Below are 18,823 nucleotides of genomic sequence, written 5' to 3' on the forward strand. Positions count from 1 at the left end.
TCAAACATCACCACTCTACACCCCAGTACATTGGAAAACACCACAACACTACTCCAAATTCACTGTTAATCACTGCTCTCCTCCCCACTCTATATCACCAGTCAAATAACACCACTGTCCTCCCTAGTTCCCTGTCAAACATCCCAACTCTACTCCCAAGTACTCTGTCAAAACACACCACTCTACACACCTTTACACTGTCAAACACCATAACACTACTCCCACATTCACTGTCAAACATCACCACGCTTTTCCCCCAGTACAGTGTTAAACATCACAACTCTCCTCCCTAATACACTGCCAAACATTACCAATTTGCTCCCCAATCCATGGTCAAACACCACCACTCTAATCCAATCCCAGTTCACTGTAAATATCACCACTCTACTCCCCAGGACATTGTCAGACACCATCAATCTCCTCCCCAGTCCACTGTCAGACACCACTACTCCACTCCTGAGTACAATGTAAAACATCACTACACTACTCCCCCGAACCTACCAGACACCATCACTCTTTTGCTTTGTTCACTGACAAACATCACTTCTCTTCTCCACAGTACATTGTCAAATGCCAACACTCTACTCCCCAGTTCAATGTCAAACACCACTACTCTACACCCCTGTACACTGTCAAACATCACCACTCTAGTCCACATTACAATGTCAAACAACACCACTCTCTTCCCCACTACAATGTCAAACATCAGCACTCTACCCCCCCTGTAAACTGTTATCTCCACCACTCCATCCTGAATACACTGTCAAACATCAGTACACAGTAAATCATTCCCACTCTAATCCCCAGCACATTGCAAAGTACAACCACTCTCCTCCACAGTCTACTGTCATTTCCACCACTCCACTCTTGAATACACTGACAAACATCACTACACTAATGCCCAGCACATTGTCAAACATCCCCATTCTACACCCCAGCACTCTGTCAAACACCACCACTCTACTTGCCAGTTCATGGTCAAACACCACCACTTTACACCCAGGTACACTGTCAAACATATTCAGTCTACTCCCCAGTTCACTGTAAAGCACTACAACACTACTCCTATGTTCACTGTCAAACATCACCACTCTATTCCTCAGTATATTGTCAAACACCACTACTCTACTGCCCAGCACACTGGAAAAAAAACACCAGAACACAACTCCAAAGTTCTCTGTCAAACATCGCCACTCTAGACATCAGTACTCTGTCAAACATCAACATTCTGCTCCTCGGTTCATGGTTGAACATTACCACTCTGCTCCCCTGTACAATGTCAAACAACACCACAACTCCCCAAAACAGTACACTGTCATACACCACACTCTTCTCCCCAGTATACTGTCAAACACCATCACTCTCCCAAGAACAATGTCAAAAAACACCACTCTAATCCCCAGCTCCCTGTCAAATATCACCACTCTCCTCCCCAGTCCACTGTCATCTCCACCACTCCACTCTTGAATACACTGTCAAACATCACTACTCTACTCCCCAGAACACCAAAAAACACCATCACTCTTCTCCCTAGTTCACTGACAAGCATCACCTGTCTTCTCCCCAGTACACTGTCAAACACTAACACTCTACCCCCCAGTTCAATGTCAAACACCACCACTCTACAACCCTGTACACTGTCAAACATCACCACTCTACTCCCCCGTACAATGTCAAACATCACTGCTCTCTTCCCCACTACAATGTCAAACATCACCACTCTACTCCCCAGTACAATGTCAAACATCACTGCTCTCTTTCCCAGTACAATGTCAAACATCACTACTCTATTCCCCACTACAATGTCAAACATCACTGCTCTCTTCCCCACTACAATGTCAAACATCACCACTCTACTCCCCAGTACAATGTCAAACATCACTGCTCTCTTCCCCACTACAATGTCAAACATCACCACTCTACTCCCCAGTACAATGTCAAACATTACATTAGATTAGATTAGATACAATTCAACTTTATTGTCATTGTGCCGATTACACATACAAAGCTAATGAAATGCAGTTAGTATTTCACCAGAAGTGCAAAGAAATAGTGTTATTTACAAAGTAACTACGAATAAAAAGTAGGTGTTACAGCACACAAATGTAAGAGTACTGAGACAGTACAATATAGGTGCAATACTGCTTAGCACTGTGATGTGAGGTTCAGCAGGGTCACAGCCTCGGGGAAGAAGCTCTTCCTGTGCTTGCTGGTGTGGGAACAGAGGCTCCTGTAACATCTACCGGATGGGAGGAGAGTAAAAAGTCCATGGTTAGGGTGAGATGCATCCTTGATAATGCTTTTCGCTCTGCCCAGGCAACGTTTATGGTAGATGTTCTCAATGGTGGGCAATTGGGTGCTGATAATCCGCTGGGCAGTTTTTACTGCACGCTGGGGTGCTTTGCAGTCCGATACGGGACAATTGCTATACCACACTGAGATGCAGCTGGTGAGTATGCTCTCAATGGTACAGCGGTAAAAGTCCATCAGTATCCTGGGACAGAGGTGAGCTGTCTTGATGCTCTGCAGGAAATAAAGGCGCTGTTGCGCTTTTTTGATCAGGATGGAAGATTTCAGGGACCAGGTGAGATCCTCAGAAATGTGAACACCAAAGAATTTGAAGCTTGATACACGCTCCACTACAGCTCTGTTGATGTAGATGGGGACATGAGTGTGGCTCCTAGCATGCCTGAAGTCCACAATGATCTCCCTGGTCTTCTGGGTGTTAAGGGCCAGGTTCTTGTTGGCACACCACGCGGCCAGGTGCTGGACCTCGTCCCTGTAGGCCATCTCGTCATCCCCTCTGATCAGGCCAACCACCGTGGTGTCATCTGTGAACTTGATTATGGAGTTAGAACCATGTACAGGAACACAGTCATAGGTGAGAAAGGAGTACAGAAGAGGGCTCAGCACACAGCCTTGAGGCACGCCCTACTTCACTCTACATGTTCACTCTACTGCCCAGTGCACTGTCAAATACCATAACACCACTCCCAAATTTACTGTCAGACATCATCGCTCTGCCCCCAGTACACTATCAAACACCACCGTTCTCCAAAACAGTATACCACAGTCTTCTCCCCTGTATACAGTCAATCACCAATACTCTACTCCCCTGTACACAGTTAACCACCACTCTAATCCCCAGTTCAGTGTCAAACACGATTGCTCTCCTCCCCTGCACATTGTCAAAGGCAACCACTGTACTCCTGAATGCACTGTCAAACATCACCGCACTACTGCCCAGAACACTGTCAAACATCACTGCACTAATGCCCAAAACACTGTCAAACATCACTACAGTACTGCCCAGAACACTCTCAAACATCACTACACTACTGCCCAGAACACTGTCAAACATCACTGCACTACTGCCCAAAACACTGTCAAACATCACTACAGTACTGCCCAGAACACTGTCAAACATCACTACACTACTGCCCAGAACACTGTCAAACATCACTACACTACTGCCCAAAACACTGTCAAACATCACTGCACTACTGCCCGGAACACTGTCAAACATCACTGCACTACTGCCCGGAACACTGTCAAACATCACTGCACTACTGCCCAGAACACTGTCAAATATCACTGCACTACTGCCCAGAACACTGTCAAACATCACCAATCTTCTCAGTATTCTGTCCAACACAGCTGCTCTACTACTTGTTCATGGTCACACACCACCACTCGAATCTCCAATACACTCTCAAAGACCACAATTCACCACATTATTCCCCGGTTTCTGGTCAAACACCACCACTACAGCCCAGTATAGTGTCAAATATATTCACTCTACTCCCCTGCATACTGTAAAACACCACAACACTACTCCTAAGCCCACTGTCAAAAATACCCACTCCACTCCCCTATGCAATGTCAAGCACCACCCCTCTAATCCCCAGTTCACTGTCAAGCACAACTACTCTCCTAGCCTGTTCATTGTTAAAGGCCATCACTCTACACCCGATGCACTATCAAATATCACTACACTACTGCCCAGAGCACTGTCAAATATCACCACACCACTCCGGAATTCACTGACAAACATCACTACACTACTGCCAGAATTAAAGATACACGTGTATTAAGATGTTAACTGTCCTGTGCTAGCACCAGTGGGATCATCAACATACTTTGAGTGCATGCAGGATCAATCTTTCCAGCGGCATGTACAATTGGAGACATAACGACATTCTCAAAGTTGTAACAAAGCGGTTGAGCGGAGAGTACTGCAGCACAACTTATCTCATGCCCCATGCTGCACAGAAAATTGCATATCATTTGTGAAAGAAGGCTCCAAGTCAAGGGTGTACAGCGCAGGCCCACAATCAAGCATACTTCCTTCAGACAATGATTGGTGTGTCAAGGCCGACCTGGACAGGAAAGGCAGTTTCCCGGAGCAAATAGCTTTGATCTACCACCTGTCTTCAGGAGTTTCGGCCCGCTTATGATCAAGACTCCCTCGAGGTGGTGGGCCAGCAGTGCTAAAGCACCACCTCCCACTGGTGAGCTTAAAAACTTGGCATCTGCCTCTGTCGGAGTTATTGGTCACTTCCATCCAACAGATAGTCTGCTCTTCAGGTGTCTATGCAACTACTGAAGGGTTTGCAAGATATATACTGTCTAACTATCTGCCCCTCTGGACGTACTTGGTCCACACCCATGCTGCTCCTGTCTCTGCTGCCTCAGCTACAGCCCTGCTGGTTGACTTGATCTCTCTTCTAGTGAAGCCAAGGTCACACAGTCACTTCTGGAAAGTGAACGCAATAAATCCATGGCAGCCTACTTCGAATGGATAGCATGAGACCTTCCACCCTCTGTCTCTGCACTCTGATCTTAATTCTGCATACTCGGTTAACTTGCACTCATGGGCTTCATCAATGTTGTCTTCTCAGAGGACTGTGAGTTCACCAATAACTACTTCTCTACTGGTGTCAGACCATACGATTATATCTGGACGCAATGTGGTGAAAGTTATTTGCTCCGGGAAATTGCCTTTCCTGTCCAGATCGGCCTTGACACACCAATCATTGGCTGAGGGAAGTATGCTTGATCGTGGGCCTGCGCTATACACCCTTGACTTGGAGCCTTCTTTCACAAATAAGATGCGATTTTCTGTGCAGCATGGGGCATGAGATGAGTTATGCTGCAGTACTCTCCGCTCAACCGCTTCTGTTACAACTTTGAGAATGTTGTTATGTCTCCAAGTGTACATGCCGCTGGAAAGATTGACTCTGCATGCACTCAAAATATGTTGAAGTGTTCCCTTCTCGCCACAAGCAGCACACCTGCCTGTCTTATCTTCATACCAGGTGCTGAGGTTGGCAGGTGTTGGGAGCAGATCGTACACTGCTCTGCATAGAAAGGAAATGCGGAGCTGTTCCATCTGCCACAGAACATACCAAGATAGATGTCGTTGTTCAACACTTTCCCACCAGGTCCAAGCCCCTTGTTTGGCCAGGCCAGCTGTTTTAGCTAACCTCTTCTCCTCTTCTACCTCTTGTATTTCCTGTGTTACAAGCTCACCGCGCTCATTATCTGTAGAAGATGACCACCACTTGTGGGTTGTCCATCCAAGTCCCTGGCGGCCTAGCTGGTTAGCCCCAACCGTCTCCTTGTGCTTTAATCTGGACTCTGCCTCATCAACTGCTACACGGGCTGACCACTTCCTAACTGATCTCACATCCGGCTGGGTGTTCTTGATGACAGGGTCTTTTGAGTCTCGAAGCATCAAGAATGACTTTATCTAGGCTACCTTGACCTCTTCAACAAGGAATTGCACTGGGATGGTAAGCTTTGTCTGGCTACTGTGGATTGCAACATTGACAAAGGAACAACACCTTGTCTCCACACTACCTTTAACAATCTCCACAAGTATTTCCTCAGCTCTTCACACTTCTTGAACACCTTATACGGCACTCCATTAGGTTCTGGCACTGAGCCTGACCTTGCCTTTCTGATGAACCGTTCAACTTCTGCCAATTTGGGTTCTGACAGATCGAACGTCACTCCTGGCTTGGTAGCCTTCACAAGCCCTGAAATGTCAAGCAAAGGAGCCTCCCACTGTTTGTTAGAGTAAGTGCTTGCCAGGTGATCCTCAAGTTCTTGTTTAGAGATGTTAAGCTGCCCGCTCTTACTTTGTTCAGACAGTTTCTTTGTGAGCTCGTGAGGGTTCTCAAAGAACGACTTTCTTGCCTTCTTTCTCTTCTTTCTCTTTTTATGTTGTGACTCTTCACGACGGAGTGATGCTAACTTTATTCGAAAATGCTCTCAGAGATCAGCAAGCGCTGGCTTGTCACCCTCACTTGCTACTTTCCACTCCGTCTCAACGGTCTAAGCTCTCTCCTCAACCTACTAATCTCCTTCTGGTGCCTGCTTGGTTGCTGTGTAGGCTTTGCTTTCTTCAACTCAACCAAAACAAACCTGTACTGTCTAACATCATAAATCATATCACCCATCACGTCCAACTTTCTCTTTGATGTTCCCCTGAGAGTGTTCTCCAACATCATACTGCTATCCTCATCAAATACATGCCAAGCTTTCTCATCTGCCATTGCTGGCCATTCACAACACGCTGGAGGAACTCAGCAGATCGGGCAGCATCCATGGAAACCATCTGTCGACATTTTGGGCCAGAACTCTTCGTCAGGACTGTAGAGGAAAGGGGCAGAGGCCCTATAAAGAAGGTGGGGGAGAGTGGGAAGGAGAAGGCCGGTAGGTTCCAAGTGAAAAACCAGTAAGGGGAAAGACAAAGGGGTGGGGGAGGGGAAGCAGGGAAGTGATAGGCAAGAAAGGTGAAGAAGGAAAAGGGGAAAACACGATGGGTAGTAGAAGGAGGCAGAACCATGAGGGAGGTGATAGGCAGGTGGGGGAGGGGGCAGATTGAAATAGGGATAGAGAAAGGGAGGGGGAGGAAATTACTGGAAGGTGGAGAATTCTATGCTCATGCCAAGGGGCTGGTGACTACCTAGACGGTATATGAGGTGTTGCTCCTCCAACCTGAGTTTAGCCTCATCATGGCAGTAGAGGAAGCCATGTATGGACATATCTGAATAGGAATGTGAAGCAGAGTTGAAGTGGGTGGCTACCGGGAGATCCTGTCTGTTGTGGCAGACGGAGCAGAGGTGATCGACGAAGTTGTCCTCCAATCTGCGTCGGGTTTCACCGATGTAGAGGAGGCCGCACCGGGAGCACCGAATGCAGTAGATGACCCCAACAGACTCACAAGTGAAGTGTTGCCTCACCTGGAAGGACTGTTTTTGGGCCCTGAATGGTGGCAAGAGAGGAGGTGTAGGGACAGGTGTAGCACTTACGCTTACAGGGATAAGTGCCGGGTGGGAGATCCGTGGGGAGGGATGTGTGGATAAGGGAGTCACGGAGGGATCAATCCCTGCAGAAGGCGGAGAGGGGTGGAGAGGGAAAGATATGCTTAGTGTTGGGGTCCTGTTGAAGATGGTGGAAGTTGCGGAGGATAATGTGCTGGATCCGGAGGCTGGTGGGGTTGTAGGTGGGGACAAAGGGAACTCTGTCCCTGTTGTGGTGGTGTGAGGATGGGGTGAGGGCCAAAGTGAGGGAAATGGAGGAGATGCAGGTGAGGGCATCATTGATGATGGTAGAAGGGAAACCATGATCCTTAAAGAAAGAGGACATTTGAAATGTTCTGGAATGGAAAGCCTCATCCTGGTAGCAGATGCGGCGGAGACTGAGAAACTGGGAGTAGGGAATGGCATTTTTGCATGTGGCGGGGTGGGAAGAGGTATAGTCGAGGTAGTTATGAGAGTCAGTGGGCTGTAGAAGATGTCAGTGGACAGTCTGTCTCCAGAGATGGAGACTGAGAGATCGAGAAAGGAGAGAGAAGTGTCTGAGATAGATCAAGTGAATTTGAGGGCTGGGTGGAAGTTTGAAGTAAAGTCGATGAAATTGATGAGCTCAGCATGGGTGCAGGAAGCAGCACCAATGCAGTCGTCAATGTAGCGAAGGAAAAGCTGGGGAGCAGTACCAGAATAGGTTTGGAGCACAGACTGTTCCACATAACCAACGAAGAGGCAGGCATAACTGGGGCCCATGCGAATTCCCATAGCTACACCCTTAGTCTGAAGAAAGTGGGAAGAGGGAAAAGAGAAGTTGTTAAGTGTGAGAACCAGTTCCGCCAACCGGAGGAGGGTAGTGGTGGTGGGGAACTGGTGAGGTCTATTATCCAGAAAGTAGCGGAGATCTTTGAGGGCTTCTTGATGGGGAATGGATTGGACATCCATAGTGAAAATGAAGCAGTCGGGACCGGGGAACTGGAAGTTATTGAAGAGGTGGAGGGCATGGGATGTATCCCAGATGTAGGTGGATCCCGGATGTAGGTGGGGAGGGACTGAACTATGGGTGACAAAATGGAGTCCAGGTAGGCAGATACAAGTTCAGTGGGACAGGAGCAGGCAGAAACTATGGGTCTACCGGGACAGTCAGGCTTGTGTATCTTGGGGAGGAGGTAAAACTGAGCGGTGTGGGGTGTGGGAATAATGAGTTTAGCGGCTGAGGATGGAAAGTCTCTGGAGTTGATAAGGGTGGTGATGGTGCGGGAGACAATGGTTTGGTGTTTTTTGGTGTGGTCCTGTTCCAGGAGTAAGTAAGAGGAGGTGTCAGAGAGCTGCCGTTTGGCCTCAGTGAGGTAGAGGTCCATCCGCCAGACTACTACAGCACCACCTTTGTCAGCGGGTTTGATGGTGAGGTTGGGATTAGTGCGGAGAGAGTGGAGGGCGGTGCGTTCAGAGGGAGTGAGGTTGGAACAGGAGAGAAGAGTAGCGAAGTTGAGACGGTTGATGTCTCGGCGACAGTCGGAGATGAAGAGATCGAGTGCAGGTAGAAGGCCCGGGCGGGGTGTCCAGGAGGAGGAGGAGGGTTGAAGACAGGAGAAGGGGTCATCAGTAGGGATAGAGGAATCCTTGCCAAAGAAGTAGGCTCGGAGACGTAGGTGACGGAAGAAGAGTTCAGTGTCATGGCAGGCTATTCCCTATTCCCAGTTCCTCCATCTCTGCCGCATCTGCTCCCAGGATGAGGCTTTCCGTTCCAGAAAATTTCAAATGTCCTCTTTCTTTAAGGATCATGGTTTCCCTTCTACCATCATCAATGATGCCCTCACCCGCATCTCCTCCATTTCCCGCACTTCGGCCCTCACCCCATCCTCATGCCACCACAACAGGGACAGAGTTCCCCTTGTCCTCACCTACCACCCCACCAGCCTCCAGATCCAGCACATTATCCTCCACAACTTCCGCCACCTTCAACAGGACCCCACCACTAAGCACATCTTTCCCTCTCCACCCCTCTCCGCTCTCTGCAGGGATCGGTTCCTTTGCGACTCCCTTATCCACACGTCCCTCCCCACGGATCTCCCACCCAGCACTTATCCCTGTAAGCGTAAGTACTACACCTGTCCCTACTGCTCCTCTCTTGCCACCATTCAGGGCTCTAAACAGTCCTTCCAGGTGAGGCAACACTTCACTTGTGAGTCTGTTGGGGTCATCTACTGCATTCAGTGCTCCCGGTGCGGCCTCCTCTACATCAGTGAAACCCGACGCAGATTTGGGGACTGCTTCGTCGAGCACCTCCACTCCGTCCGCCACAACAGACAGGATTTCCCGGTAGCCACCCACTTCAACTCTGCTTCCCATTCCCATTCAGATATGTCCATATGTAGCCTCTTCTACTGCCATGATGAGGCAGGTTGGAGGAGCAACACCTCATATACCGTCTAGGTAGTCTCCAGCCCCTTGGTATGAACATAGAATTCTCCAACTTCTAGTAATTCCCTCCCCCTCCATTCCTCTATCCCTATTTCACTCTGTCCCCTCCCCCAGCTGTCTATCACCTCCCTCATGGTTCCACCTCCTTCTACTACCCATTGTTTTTTCCCCTTTTCCTTCTTCACCATTCCTGCCTATCACCTCCCCGCTTTCCCTCCCCCATCCCTTTATCTTTCCCCTTACTGGTTTTTCACCTGGAACCTACCAGCCATCTCCTTCCCACCCTCCCCCACCTTCTTTATGGAGCCTCTGCCCCTTTCCTCTACAGTCCTGACGAAGGGTTCCAGCCCAAAACGTCGACTCATCGTTTCCATGGATGCTGCCCAACCTGCTGAGTTCCTTCAACGTGTTGTGAGTGTTGCTTTGATCCCAGCATCTGCAGATTATTTTGTGTTTACAATTGCTGGCCACTTGACCTCCCTCTTCTTCTCTACCTCCTCATCACCACCATCATGCGAAGGATCTACCTGGGTACTGTGGTCTGAAACCTGATCTGGGTTATCTCTCGTCTGACCTGGAGTATGATGACTCTCCAGAGCGAAAGTGGCTTGCGAATCAGTGGTTGAAAAGACCACATCATCTGTGCTTGGTGAAGCAATCTCATCTTCATCCACTGGGATGGAATAGCACTTCAACTTTGCTTGGTGGACTCGTAGAACACTGTCAACATCACCACTCTACTCCCAAATGCTCTGTCAAACATCACTACACTACTACGTTTGTATATAATCATATAACCATATAACAATTACAGCATGGAAACAGGCCATCCCGGCCCTTCTAGTCCATGCCGAACTCATACTCTCACCTATCCCACCGACCTGCACTCAGCCCATAACCCTCCATTCCTTTCCTATCCATATATCTATCCAATTTAACTTTAAACGACAACATCGAACCTGCCTCAACCACTTCTGCTGGAAGCTCGTTCCACACAGCTACCACTCTCTGAGTAAAGAAGTTCCCCCTCATGTTACCGCTAAACTTTTGCTCTTTAACTCTCAACTCATCTCCTCTTGTTTGAATCTACCCCATACTCAATGGAAAAAGCCTATCCACGTCAACTCTATCAATACCCCTCATAATTTTAAACACCTCTGTCAAGTCCCCCCTCAACCTTCTACGCTCCAAAGAATAAAGACCTAACTTGTTCAACCTTTCTCTGTAACTTAGGAGATGAAACCCAGGCAACATTTTAGTAAACCTCCTCTGTACTCTCTCAATTTTATTGACATCTTTCCTATAATTCGGTGCCCAGAACACTGTCAAACATCACCACACTACTGCCCAGAACACTGTCAAACATCACCACTCTACTCCCGAATGCACTTTCAAACATCACCACACTACTGCCCAGAAAATGGTCAAACACCAACACTGTGCACCCCTGTTCATGGTCAAACACCACCACTCTATTCCCGGGTACACTTGAAAACACCAGAACACTACACCCAAGTTCACTGACAAACAACACTACTCTACTCATAGTACAATGTCAAACACCCCACTCTCCTCCTCAGTACACTGTCTAATACCACACCAGCACTACCCACATCACTGTTAAAAACCACACTCTACTCCCCTGTACACTGTCAAACACCAGCACTCTATACCCCCGAACACTGTCAAATACCATCACTCTCCTCCCCAGCACACTGTCAAACATCACCACTCCTCCCCAGTTTACAGTCAAGCGTCACCACGCTACACTCCAGTTCACGGTCAAACATTACCACTCTTCTCACCAGTACATGTCAAACATCTCAAGTGGTGACAACAGGGCATACAGGAGCAAGATATGCCAATTGGTGGAGTGGTGTCGCAGTAACAACCTGGCTCTCAACGTCAGTAAGATGAAAGACACGATTGTGGACTTCCAGAAGGGTAAGAAAAAGGAACACATACTAATCCTCATAAAGGGATCAGAGGTGGAGAGAGTGAGCAATTTCAAGTTCCTGTGTGTCAAGATCTCTGAGCATCTAACCCGGTTCCAACATACTGATGCAGTTATAAAGAAGGCAAGACAGCGACTATATTTCATTAGGAGTTTAAAGAGATTTGGTCTGTCAACAAATACACTCAAAAACTTCTATAGATGTACTATGGAGAGTATTCTGACAGGCTGCATCACTGTCTGGTATGGGGGTGGGGGGAACATACTGCACAGGACCGAAAGAAGCTGCAGAGGTTGTAAATTTAGTTGGCACCATCTTGGGTACTAGCCTACAAAGTACCCAGGACATCTTCAAGGAGCGTACTCAGAAAGGCAACGTCCATTATTAAGGACCTCCAGCATCCTTTTCTCACTGTTACTATCAGGAAGGAGGTACAGAGGGCTAAAGGCGCACACTCAGCAGATCAGGAACAGCTTTTTCCCCTCTGCCATCTGATTCCTAAATGGACATTGAACCATTGGACACCACCTCACTTTTTAAATATATATTATTTCTGTTTTTTTGCATGATTTTTAATCTAGTCAATATACATATGCTGTAATTGATTTACTTATTTATTGTTATTATTTTATTTTGTTTATCTTCTTCTATATTGAACTTTGCTACTAAGTTGACAAATTTCACGTCACATGCCAGTGATCATAAACCTGATTCTGATTATGATTCTGATTCCAACAGTGGTGGTGTTTGACAGTACCCTGTCAAATACCACCACTCTACACCCCAGTACACTGTCTAACATCACAACTCTGCTCCCCAAGACACTGTCAAATAGAACAATTCTTCTCTCTATTTCGCTGTCAAATACGACTACTCTTGTCCCCAATACACTTTCCAACAATACCACTCTACTCCCCAGCACTCTGTCAAATACCACCACTAAACTCCCCAGTACACTGTCACATCGCCAATATACATCTGAGTGCACGGTCAGACATCACCACACACCTCACCCATACACGATAAAACATATTCACTCTACTCCCCACTACAATGTCAAACACCACTACACTACTCCGCAGTCCAGTGTCAAACACCACCACTCTCTTCCCTTGTTCAGTTTCAAACATTACCCCTCTTCTCCCCAGTTCATCGTCAAACACCACCAGTCTACTCCCCTGCACAGTGCCAAACACCACACTCTTTTCCCCAGTACACTGTCAAACACTACCACTCTGCACCCCAGTGCACTGTCAAACATCACCATTTTACTCTCCAGTACACTCTCAAACAATTCCACTCTACTCTCTATTATATTGTCTAACACCAACAGTCTTCTTCCCTGTACACTGTCAAACATCACCAATTTCTTCCTCAGTTCATGGACAAACTCTGTATAAAGTCAAGAGAGGTAGACAGAAAAAGACACACAGTCTTTTTCCCAGGAAAAGGAAATGAAAAATTAGAGTCTTAAGGTTTAGGGTAAAAGGGGAAATATTTATAAGGAACCTGTGGAATAACTTTATGCTGATGGTGGTCCGTATTTGGAAAGAGCTGCCAAAGAAAGTGGTGAGGCAGGTACATGAGCAAGGTCAATGAGCCAAACAGGCTAGTGGGACTAGCTTAGACAGGCATTTTGGTCGGCATTGACCATTTAGCTGAAGGATCTGTTCCTGCGCAAACTAACTCCACGATTTGGTGACTATTTACCAGGGTACTGTCAGCAGTCATTGTTGAGACAAGTAACAGAGAGAGGTAAAGTTGAATGCTTTATGGACCCATCTACAGATTCTTAAAGCTGGCTATGGGACAGACATGAAACCTAACCAGACCCAAGTGGCTGCGGATCGGTGAATGCAGGCTGCAGCTGCTAAGGCCTTTCTTTATTCAGCCTAGTGAACAGTTCTGCACTTAACTCAAAGAGCTGGTAGAGTGGGATTTATAGTGAGGGAATATGACACTTCTGGCCACCCAGGACTTGCTTACCTTACCCACCAGCTTCCCTTTCTTGTTCATGCATAGGTAATGTTCGGTCTCCTTGCCCTTGATCCTCACCTGGCTACCAAATGTGTCTGTTTCCACGAGGAGCTGGGCTTGGAAAGTAAGAAGAGAGAATCATTAAGGATTGAGAGTAAACATCACATTGACACAACCACCCACTTTAACATCCTGGCTATCGATCCCACTGTACACTGAAGTCATCCACCTTCTGATGTGGACAGAGAGGTGGGTGGGATAATCAGTCACTTGGTGATGAAGCTAGTGTGAAGCCCTCTCTGGGTTGTATTACCAGTTATTCTCGAGTCTGGCTGCATGAAATACCTGCATCGAGAGGCAGACTGATTGTTGTATATTCTCGGTATTTGTGTTGTACATTCATCACATCTCTGTAAACCATCCCATCAAACATTCTCAGGGTAGGAGAGTCTTGAACTGGCTACAAAATGTACAGTAACTCTGCGGCACTCTGTACTGTTGCATATAACTAAAGCCCAAATGGAAGTGAGAAGGACGGACTTCTTGGTAAATGAAATTTTAATAATACAATCCATAAATGTCTAATGTAGTAGCTTGTTATAAAGGGCATGATAAGAATAAACAGAAAATGTATTTCATTGAGTCATAGAGAGATACAGCTTGGAAACAATGTTATTACCCAATAAATCCATGTTGACCATCACTAATCCTACACTGAACCATTTTATTCTCTGCCACATTCCCATGAACTCCCCCACAAATTCTACCACTCATCAACAACAGCCATTTCATTTAACTAACGTGTCTGTCTTTAGAGGTGGGAGGAAACCAGAGCACATGGGTGGTAATGGATGGGGGAAAATCACTCATTCTGAGAGAGAATTGGCAAACTCTACACAGACAGCACTGAAGGTCAGGGTAGAATCCAGATCTCCGGAACTGTGAGGAAGTGGCCCCAGCGGCTACACCACAGAGCACTCAAAGCTCAGTCTCCCACAAGGTTTGTATCAGAGGCACATTTAACAGCAGTGAGCAGTGTTTGGCAGAAACAACAATTTACCATGTATTTGCTGAAAATTTTTCTCTTTGTTATGATTTACCTCATTAAAGAACTCTCATCTCATTACTTCTCTCCTTGCCTCCACTCTCTGCCTGATGCTACAATTTCCCAGTTATGTTTTAATGCATTAATGCTTCATCACTGCAGATTTACTGTAGCAATAAACAGTATTGCTACACTCAGCAGTACAACTGACCCAACAAAATTACTGGAAATGTTCACTATACCAGCAAATTTTATTCTGAATACATTGCACAAGCTGACCAGGACATGCCTTGCATGATTGTCAAACTTTACCAACAACATTACTTGGTATATCAGCCTGCACACTGTATCAATGCCCAATAATTCCACCTTTAATCAAAGAAAGCACAGCCATACCAACAGGCTCATTAGATTAATGAATAACTGTACTGATACTGTAAAAGCACACAACAATAACATTAGACACAGTGTCAAATCTCAGGCATGGTAACTGACACTGCGTTAGTGCCCTTGCACATCTGGCCCCGTACCTGTTTCTATGACATCACACTCACGTCTATACTGACTTCTTTCAATTCCATCCCCAATTTATTTCCTGTTCCTTTTACCTTAAATAATAGGGTCAATTTACATTAACAATTACCTCACTGGGATGTGGAAAGAAACAGGAGCACTCAGGGAAAACAAGTGTAGCTGCAGGGCAGGTAACCTAGGATAAGAATCATCTGGTTTACAGGATCTCTGAGGCAACAGCGCTAACTGCTGCCCTTTATTTACTGTTATAACAATTGCCCCGGGATGAAAAGAGACTTGCAAAACACACATTCATTCTCTCTCTCGTACACACACTCACTGTCACTCTCTCTCTCTCTCTCTCTCTCTCTCTCTCACACACACAGCGCATGTATCTTCTAAATTTATCTAGCCATATGCTGGCTGCACACAGCGTCAGTGCATCTGCAGACCTTCAGGCTCATTGCGTTAGTCATAAAGATTTGATGTACCTGTACACCAGGCCTCAGTGACAGTGTACAAAAACACTACCAAATTCACTGGAGGTGCTGAGATACATCCCAGGATGTATCTCATCCAGGCGAGCAGTGTAGCAGGTGTTGCAATAGATTTATGACATTTGTGCATGTCAGTGTCACACAGGCTAATTGTCTGTATACATCAAGATCACAATATGAATGCACCTGCACAATAACAGACATCTTGTATATGTGAGTCAGTGTATGTGTACAACAATAGAATGACTAGGGCAATTATCAACAGAATCAGTCTTCATGTTTGTTTATCCCTAAAGATGCACCGTCTCAGCATCTTGTGCACCAATTGACTTAATGTCCCAACATACTGTTTGCTAGTATACTTTAAGTATCAGTGTATCTATATGTAAACAGACACACTGACAGTGTCCATGTTTAACAACAAATCCACATTACAACGTACTCCCATTCATTCTGGTTCTGTTCGTTCCAACCACTGTCATACAAATAGATGAACAAAGGTTCAGTACAGAAGTTAACTCAGTTACAACATTTTGCAGCAAGGTTCTGCTATGATGTTCCGACCTTACCAGAACATCTCTCCTGCACTTCCCTTTAACCTCCACAGACTTCTTTCTCCTGTATGTTCTTCTCTTTCCAGATTTTCAGTGAGGACCCCAGGCCTTGCAACTCCCTTTCAGCCTTTCTCAATGTACCTTGATACAATTATACTCACAGTGTTAGTTTACCTGTATGCCAACAGTTTCACTACACCAGTACATGTGTACACCAAGAGACTCAGTGTGTTGATGCACACGTACAATATCAGAACCATCTGTTAGTCTACCTATGTGCTACCCTACTCTCTGTGTCAGTATACCTGTTTGAAATCAGAGTCACAATATACGTGAACAGTAAACAGCAGTCCCACACTGTCAACATACGTGAATACCATCAGGCTCAATTTCAGTGTACTTAGGCATAATTATCATATTTGTGCATCTATGTTACATTAGTATTGGTGTTCCTGTCCCATGTACCTGTGTTCTACTGGAGTCCCTGTGGGACCTGAACCATTTCATCAGTGTACATGTACACAAGCAGATACATGGGGTCAGTGTACACAATCACTATCAGACATAAATCAACCGAGTCAGTGAATGTGTATCCAATCCATTGTGCTGTACCAGTGGACATGAACACTGTGTTAGTGTATTTGCACCACAGTAGCTTTACGATGTCAATGCATGTAAAAAAACAACAGGCTTATTATGTGAGTTCACATGTCCCATTAAGATCACAGTATGAGTGCTTATGCATAACATGATACATACATGGATCATCATACCGACTGAGTCAGTGTTTATATAGAAATAGACTCTTTATGAAAATGCAGATGAGTGATTTACCGAAACATGTACATTTATATCGAAAGACTCACTGTTTCAGTTCCATTTGCACACCAGCAGATTCACTGATTTTGAGTACTTGTGAGTCATTGCATCGCTGTGCCTGTATACCAACAGACCCACTTTGCAAGCATACCTACATACAGTAACAATGTCCTTGCCAGTGTCCATGCACACATACCAAATGCTCTGTACCCTGGTACTACACATGCTAACTGACTTATTTTTAAACAAATAGATAAGGAGACAGTACAGGGGTCAGCACTCTTACAAATTCAGTGCAACACAATGTTTAATTTCATTTATAAGTTATCTAAAAGTTAATCACACTATCCCTGCATACAGGAGACCTAGAAAACTATTGGAGGTCTCCTGACACACTTCTGTTACCTGGATTGTATTAGCAATTTCCACTTACGGTTCCATTATATAGGTTACACTAGAATATATTGTTCACAGCTTCATTATGGCAATCACACTGTTTATTCACAGTTGTTAAAGAAATTTCAGGAAAAATTCTATATTACATTGAGATATATTGCATTTAGAAAAAAGCTTTAAAATAAAAGCTTTCCAGATAGCAATACAGATCACATTTTAATCCAGCTCTCACTTCAAGTGACAGATATCATAGCCCCAGATTGTATATTCTCTAAAGTAATGAGAGATTTGCCTGGAGGCAACATAATATTTTCTGAAGGAACTCCAGTATCCATGTAAATTCGTTACAAATATTGACACATAACATAAGAGATACTTAGCTTGAAGTATGGCTGTTGGTATGACCTCAATGCAAGGTTTGAAGCACAACTTGTCAGAATTGCGATTTATTTCATGGAACCGTGTGGACATGATGCTTTGCCCTGTGCATGTCAATCTCTTTTTCTGTGTGTAATTTAACTGCATAGTTGAATTTCAACTTATTTGAACTACTGAAAAGAAACTTGTATTCAGAACTGAAATGTGGATTCTCTTAATACAGGATAAAGACCACAGTGAAATTTCTTTCTAGGATCATTCGGACGAATGAGGTACAAAGGAAAACATTTATTAATGGTCAATGTTGCCAGTCACTATTTACGGTTATTAGACACCTCAAAATGTGATACTATCATGCTTTGTTTAACCTGGCAAGAAGTCACATCCTTGAACATCATCATAACAAATGAAATTGAAGATTATGGGAAGATTAAGACATTGCTGGAACCACTGGAATCCATCTATAAGAATGCTTAATCCTATGAACTCATATTTTGAAGGATACATCAGTATAAAACAATACAGCTGGTGGAACTCTCCATCCCACAATCACGGCCAGCTCAGCACTGCAAAACTGAAGAAACAAAGTAACCCTATATCACGGGTTTGGATGAACTCACAGATCCACTCCTTACAACAGTCGAGAGTCACAAGCCTACAGTTGGAAGAAGACATTATCCTGGCAACCCACAGCTGGTGGGACTTAAAAAGCCTAACACCACACATCTATTGGAATTGATAAGCACAAATGGAGACATCTGGAAGAAGATACCAACCCAACAAACACAGCTGGAGGAAGACACCAATCCAACAACCTACAAACCCAACACCCAGAGCTGGAAAAACACACCAGCCAAACTCTAACAGTCACAGGAAAGCCAGCATAAGTTACAGCAGGAAGAAGTAACCTATATCTAGCAGAGGTAAACAGTCTAACACAGCACAACAG

The 18,823-nt window shown here is 45.5% G+C and overlaps 1 protein-coding gene across 1 annotated transcript in view; it reads right to left on the reverse strand.

Annotated features, from left to right (window-relative positions):
* Positions 1-18,823, reverse strand: part of LOC140200775 (fibroblast growth factor 18-like) — a 297,427-nt gene that overhangs the window by 165,092 nt on the left and 113,512 nt on the right. The window contains exon 3 of the mRNA XM_072264375.1: positions 13,682-13,788. Coding sequence (XP_072120476.1) covers positions 13,682-13,788 — 107 coding nt within the window. The remainder of the gene's footprint in view (positions 1-13,681; positions 13,789-18,823) is intronic.

The sequence above is a fragment of the Mobula birostris genome, chromosome 7 (assembly GCF_030028105.1).
Source record: "Mobula birostris isolate sMobBir1 chromosome 7, sMobBir1.hap1, whole genome shotgun sequence".
Classification (NCBI taxonomy): domain Eukaryota; kingdom Metazoa; phylum Chordata; class Chondrichthyes; order Myliobatiformes; family Myliobatidae; genus Mobula; species Mobula birostris.